Genomic DNA, 6867 nt, shown 5'->3' on the forward strand with positions numbered 1-6867 from the left:
GCACAGACACCCGGGAGAAGAGCTTATTCTGTCTACTTAAGAGTTTGTGGCTTTTTCACATCAAAGTAAGATGTGAAAATAAAATCCTGTCGCTGGTCTGATCTTTAAAACACACACATACACTAGAAAATTGGACATGTCCTGTTTGAAAGCCTATATGGCCGATTCCCTTTACCTCTCATTGCTCAGAGAGAAACCCATCCAGGAAAAAAAAAAAAAAAAGCTTTAAACTACCACAGGGGACTTCCCTTGTCTCTTTTTGCCAACCACAAAGCAATCGTTTTTGATGGGGTGGGGAGCAAGGCCAGGTAAATCTGGTGGCAGGATACTCTTCTGACACCCATTTTTTAAACGATGACCTTTTTGTTTGCTTGTTTGTAAATTTCCAAGTTATCTGTAACTAGCCAGGGTCACGAAGCAGGATCAGCCTAAGGTAGAACTGGACTACCCTCAGCCCAAGGATAGGTGGTTGAAAGTCAGATGAGCCAAGAGCACGGTCCCCTTCCTTCCATGGAAACTTGATACTGAACGGAAGACTAGAGTCTCATGTTTAAACTTGCTTAAACTAAATCCAAGACCGAACAAGGATTTTTTTTTAATCTGAAATAATTAGAAGGTGGAAAGTTTCTAAAAATTCAAAATACACCTCATCACTACCCACCGAGGCAGAGAAACGATGTAAGAAGTGTCTCTCCAGAATTCTAGTGAGAACTCTGGCAGGACCAGAGTGCTCTCTCCCACGCTCACAGCAGCATGCACAGGAATTGAAAGGGCAAAGTTAAAGAGTACTCAGATCTGGGTGGCCTCTCTGAGTCTCAAGTGTAAACTTCTGAATGCTGTCCACAAGAACTTCACAAGATTCTTAACTTAGAAAAGTTCAGATTTTTGGTCTCCTAAGCTTGCCTTTTGAAAGCTGTACTTACTCCAAACTTACAAGAGTAAGATACTCTAAATTGATTCTGATAAATGTAGGTCAGCAGACTGGAAAATTCAGGCTAAGGAAAAATATTGCACTGAATTCTCTAGATAATTAGTTTAGTGACACCCTTTCCTTTGCCACAGTGGATGCAATCTACTAGTTCAGATGTCATGGAAGTGACCTACCTACCCCAAATCAGTCTCCACTTTTGCCTCTTTCTTGTGCATGTTGTTTAGTCATCATTTTTCCTGGCCCAGAAATAAGACAAAGTTCTGTTCATTTATGTGGTTTATTGTTGTAAACATTAAAATTGTCTTTCTTAAAGAAAGAATTTATCAGAAAAAAAATCAGCATCTCTAACTGTTGTACACCATAGAAAAAAAGGCAGTGACTCATCTCATGTGCCATACTAGAAATATACAAAGAAAATACTACAGAATATGGCAATATTAAAATTCTTACTCAAACATAAAATAATATATTAACTGACAATTTTAGACATTAAAAAAAAAACAAAAAAAAATTCAAAGTGCTCAGTAATTTCCAGGGAGTTATGTATATTATAAGCACTCTGGAAACAGTCAAAAGCTGCTGCATGCAAGTTTTGTTTAGCTTTAGACAACAAAATAATCAAGATATAAACTTTCTTTTATCAACATCAACGGTACATACAACACTTACAAACAAGGAATGTTGACGGTGTTACAAACACTATGTGTCCCTTTTGTCAGGATTTTCCAATGTATTGATACTTGTGCCCACCTATTATACAATTGAGAAAATGTTTAAGCTCAGATAACTACCAATCTTTATAAAATCTAACAGACTACATAGTGTCTGAAATACTATTTATATAATATAGACATTACTGAAGTAGCAAGTGCCTATAACATCTTCAACCTAGAATCACATGCTTGTCCCCTTTTTATGTAGTTATTTTCTTTTTTTTTTTTTTTGCAAACACACTTACTTTTTAGAATTTGTAATATTTATTCATAAATAGGCACAAAATAATTTAAAAAGCCGAACTGCATTGGATAAATTTACAAGCCTCTGCCTTCAATTCATGCCACCCACGCAACATTTAGTTTTACTATATATTACAGCTTTCTTTACAGCAGAAAACTTTGAAGTCTTGTTAAAGGGCAAAATATGAGGGTCCCATTAAGGTGTGTGTGTGTGTGTGTGTGTGTGTGTGTGTGTGTGTGTGTGTGTCTTACATTTGTTTTAACTGCAACAAGCAAGCATGGCCAAACATTTCCCATCATACATTAGCAATCTTTCTTCTGAACAACAAACTGATTTTGAACTGATAATAAAAAGTTTATACCACTGTACTGTGTGCTGTCCGTTTTCTAAATCCAGGATGCCCCGGAGCCAAAATGCCCTTTCAGGTTCTGCCTGCAGGTTAGGAAATAGCAACAGTTTTTATTTGTGTTTTTGTTTGTTTGTTTGTTTACTTTAGGGGTGCGGGCTAGGGGTCTACAGAAGGGAGATGAGATGAACTGGACACTTCATCAAGCTCTCTGCCCATGTGACCAGCCCCCTCTGGATTTTTTTTTCCAGTTTTTTGACGTGCATGGGAGAAGGTCTTAGAAAGGTAAGGTGTCCAGGAAAAGTTTGTCAATTATTGCTGGTGGTGGTACCAAGTCTTCCAATTTCAGGTAGAAAATGCGCTGGAGCCCCTGTGTGCAAAGGGTGCGGAGTTCTGGCAGCTTCCCCAACAGTTTAGACAGGTAGTTGGGTCGGTTCAAGCCCCCATTATTGAAAGTCACATGGTCTTTAAGACAATTTACAATTTTGTTTTGTAGTTCTTCCACTCTCTTGGGTTCCTTGAGCCCGTGTCTCTCTGCAGAAAATGCAACCAGAAACAAAAGAATGCATAGGGAGTTAGTCAGCTGGCAGAATCAGAGAGTATCTGTGATTAGGGAAAGCCATGACAGGTCCCACCAGAGGAAGTTCTGAAGGGGAAGTGCCCTGCGCCAGCAGTACTGACCTGTGACCATAGCCAGGGCAGCAATGCAGGAGAAGGCAGAAATGTCGATGTTCATATTCTGCAAGTTGGAGGAGAATTCAACAATGGAATCAATCCATTCCCCAAAGCCACGCACGCATTGCAACCTGTGCAAGACCACCCCATTGCAAAAGATGAGTTTACCCTCCACTGGGTTGGACCTGCAATTAATACCAAAGAGAGAGGGGAGAAAAAGAGAGAGAGAGAAGCTAAACAACTAATTACTTGAAGAGCAATAAATGAGGGATTTAAGAGGCACCTAATTACTGAAGAGTTAATAAAATGTAGACCAGTGGACCTTGAAAGGGTTTAATTTCATAACAATCAAGAACTCCCCTATCCCACCTCCACTCCGGTCATCCAAGGCTCTGGGCTCACTTTTTCCCTTCTTCACCTTTGTTTTGTTTTTATCTCACTCCCCCACCCCAACCATTTTTTTTCTCCCTTTTCTCTACTTCTGATCCCTTCTCCAGGCCTCCCTCATTACCTGTATGCTAAGCGCAGAACAAATAATTCTAAGAAAGCTGATTCAAAAAGCAGGTCTTGATCGGCTTTGGGCAGGTCAGCAAAGCCAGGGATCTTCTCTGCCCACCCTCTGATGATCTCCATAGAGCCGGTCAGGAGATCGTAGAACTGCTGGATATGTTGGGTATCGTCTCCACTCATCTGATAGTCAGGGTTTGCCTGGAACTGGAATTTCATTTTAAAAAGCACTTAATGAGGTTCTCTAAAATATATAACCCGTGAAATTGCTAACCCCGTTTCTAGTAGGGGAGCCAGGTTTTTATAACAATTAAACCTCTCTCTGACCAGTAAGGAAATTAGATGTTCCGGGGCAATTAATTCAATTAGGAACGGTGCTATGAGGTCGCTGCTTTAAATATGTAAATTACCATTTCCATACAGACTAAATACAGTGCCATCCAGCCCTGGGAAACGTTCAGTCTTATCTCCACGAAACAATTGACACGGTAGTATTCATGCTAATCCCAGAGTGAGTCTTGATCGGAGGCACCCTTTGCAAAGCTTAATAATACTGCAGTCGCTACTAGGTTTGCCCAGACTCCCTCCACCCAAAGCCTGCACATTTTTCACAGCTGGAGTAAAAGAATTGCACCACTTGATCCCTGACCCCGAGACCCCGCCGCCATCCCTTCCACTCTTCTTTTCACTCCCTGGACCCAAGACAAGTCATGGGGCGGGGTTGGGGAGGGGGTATTCTAGTAACTTCGTAAAGTAGACGTGGGAAGGAAGGTTAGACATAGACTATCTAGGTTTTGCCTTTCAGACCGCAGGTGGAGGGACTGTCTGGACAATAATGGCTCACAAAGATTCAGCCCCTCTGGCGTGTTCTCCGGTCTATACTTTGAGCTGCATCACCTCTCTGTCTCCTGAAAACCTACCCAAAGTTGTGAAGTATACGTTCTGGTGTTCCTCCTTTACCCTTGAGTCTGGGGATGCTAAAGCTGGGAGAGGGTCATGCCCATTTGTTGGCTTGTCCACATGATATTCCCCACTAGCTTCTTACCCTGGAATAGTCCAGGCTGGTCATTGCCGGATTGGAATCGACGTGGGCTCTGACGAGGGCACTGATCAGACTCACCGGAGGTGAGGGGGGAGAGGGATCCTGTGGGCTCTTCGGCTTCGAGGGTAAACGACCTCTCCGGCCTTTTAAACTGTCCGTGCGAACCACTGCAAAGGAATGACTCAAGGGTTAACGGGTTCCCTTGAGCCCAGACTCCGCTGCCTCCCGGCCTCCTCCCCGGAGGAAGCAGTGGAAGCCCGACCTGGTGGTCCAGAGCTCCTCTGCTTGTAAAGACTTTACTGAGGAGAAGCGTTAGTAAACGGCGGGGTTATTTACACCGTCCTCCAACTGGGTCCTATACTTAAAGACAAGGAGGGCCAAGTGGCTTTCTTTAGAGGAGGGAATTTAGCAGTGGAATCCTGGGTCAGGGGTGAGGGGAGTGAGGCAGGGACCAGAGTCCATAAGCAGCTGGTGGTCTTTCAGGGGCGGGGAACAGAAGGTCAACAACTTGCCTCAACCTACCTTCTTTAACCATCCCAACAGCTAGGCACTTCTGAAACCGACAGTACTGACAACGATTTCGGCGGCGCTTGTCCACTGGGCAGTTTTTATTTGCTAAACACACATATTTCGCGTTTTTTTGCACCGTGCGCTGTAGAGGGAGAGAATGTAGGCCCCAAAATTATTATTTTTTTAATTCAAAGTCCAGCAAACTGGACACATTTTCTAAAATGCCTTGGATCCTCACCCCTTCCCTACAAACACAAACACTATTCCTTAAATTTCTTTTTTCCTTTTTCTTTTCTTCCTATTTCCTTTCCTTTTCCTCCCCAGGGCATTCACCAGAAGAAAATTGATAGCGTTAACATTTGAGCTAACCTTACCGCTCCTTGCTGTGTTTTATATGCCAGGAGAAGGAGCAGGAGACGCTCAGTAAATACAAATCCGTGGGCATTCATATTATTTACATTCCTTGGAGACCTTCTCTATTTAAAATGATAAGATTATTCAATCAGGATGGCGAAATAAAGAGATCACTTAATTTGACCATAGGGAATTCTGTTCCACTTGGTTAGCTCAGACACGGTTCTCTGTCCTAACCAATTTCAATCTGAACAAGGAAGACAGCGCCTAACACATGCAAATAGCCCTCTTCCAACTCTGGCTCCAGCAATTTCGGGCTGGAGCCCGCCGGGGCCGCAGGTTGCTCTGGGGAGCGGGTGGGTGTGGGGTGGGGTGAAACCCTGACTCTCTCAGTCTTTCTTATTTTTTTTCCTTAGACACCCCCCAAAGCCCCTTCCATGGCCCGTGGGTAGCTGCAGGGAACTCGAGCTGGGCTGCCGACCGGAAGGCGAGGGCACACGGCTGGGTCTCAGGTATAAGGTCACCGCTGCTACCTGCCACCTGCGCTCTGTCTTGCTCACCTTAAAGAAACCTTTGCAGCCCTCACAAGTGCGGACACCGTAGTGCTGACAGGCCGCGTTGTCACCACAAACAGCGCACAGACCCTCATTGGAGGGAGAGCCCCGGGACGGTGGCGAGGGCACCTGCGTGTCAAGCAACTGCGATGCGTGGCCGATCTGCAGGCCTGGGAAGCCCATGGATGCCGGCTTGCGAATGGGGTTGGGCACGGCGAAGGTCTGCCCATCCACTACGTGGTGGCTGCCCGCGGGCTCAGGGTTCATGGGGACGTGCAGAGGCCCGTCGAAGCGCATCTGGCAGCTAGACACAGGAGTGCCCGGGGGCGACTGCTTAAAGGAGAAGAGTGACAGGCGGGAGACAGGTGTCTTCCTCTGCTCGATCATATGCGTAGTGGCCACGTAGTTCTGGTGGAAGTTGTGAAGGGATCCCGGATCGTCCCACATCGGGCTATGTTGCACCTGGAAGCTCGGGGTGCTGGGTGTCGGGGGCGAAGAGGGCTTGTAGTAAACCGACCCGCTGTGTGGCATCATCTCCTCGGACTGAGGGGGCAGGTGGCTGTGTTGCTGGTAGTTGTGCATCTGAATGTCTTCTACCTTAATGGAGGACTGCTGTCCGGACAGGGGCATTTGGTACAAGCAAGGTGGCTTGACGTCGTAGCCTGTGCTGTAGTTGTCCATAAAGGTACTGAAGCTGGGGAGAGAAGTGGTGGCAGTAATTTCAGTGTTGGTGAGGTCCATGCTAAACTTGACAAACTCTGGAGTTAAGAAATCGGAGCTGTATTCTCCCGAAGAGTGGTAACTGTAGCTCTGAGAAGCGGGGCTGGCTCCTTGAGGCGAGGACCCATACTGCGCCTGAACACAAGGCATGGCTGGAAATGAAACAGGGTGATATACACTCAGCCTGGTCAACTGAACACTTTCTTCCGGGCTCGGTCTACACCTGGAGCTACACCGGCAGCCCGCGGCGTCGGTGGGGGGGGGGGGGGGG

The 6867-nt window shown here is 45.7% G+C and overlaps 1 protein-coding gene across 7 annotated transcripts in view; it reads right to left on the reverse strand.

The window, feature by feature from the left end:
• Positions 1–1194: 1194 nt before the first annotated feature.
• Positions 1195–6867, reverse strand: part of Nr4a2 (nuclear receptor subfamily 4 group A member 2) — a 17899-nt gene continuing 12226 nt past the window's right edge. For 5 of the 7 annotated variants that reach the window (XM_031370295.1, XM_031370293.1, XM_031370292.1 and 2 more), the window contains exons 3-8: positions 5883–6748; positions 4981–5110; positions 4462–4625; positions 3421–3623; positions 2916–3094; positions 1195–2768 (exon numbers count right to left, since the gene is read on the reverse strand). In XM_031370295.1, the coding sequence (XP_031226155.1) occupies positions 2512–2768; positions 2916–3094; positions 3421–3623; positions 4462–4625; positions 4981–5110; positions 5883–6746 (1797 nt within the window). In that variant the 5' untranslated portion in view covers positions 6747–6748 and the 3' untranslated portion in view covers positions 1195–2511. The remainder of the gene's footprint in view (positions 2769–2915; positions 3095–3420; positions 3624–4461; positions 4626–4980; positions 5111–5882; positions 6749–6867) is intronic. The other 2 variants (XR_004118602.1, XM_031370297.1) reach the window with 2 other exon arrangements.

The sequence above is a fragment of the Mastomys coucha genome, unplaced genomic scaffold, assembly GCF_008632895.1.
Source record: "Mastomys coucha isolate ucsf_1 unplaced genomic scaffold, UCSF_Mcou_1 pScaffold15, whole genome shotgun sequence".
Taxonomy (NCBI): Eukaryota; Metazoa; Chordata; class Mammalia; order Rodentia; family Muridae; genus Mastomys; species Mastomys coucha.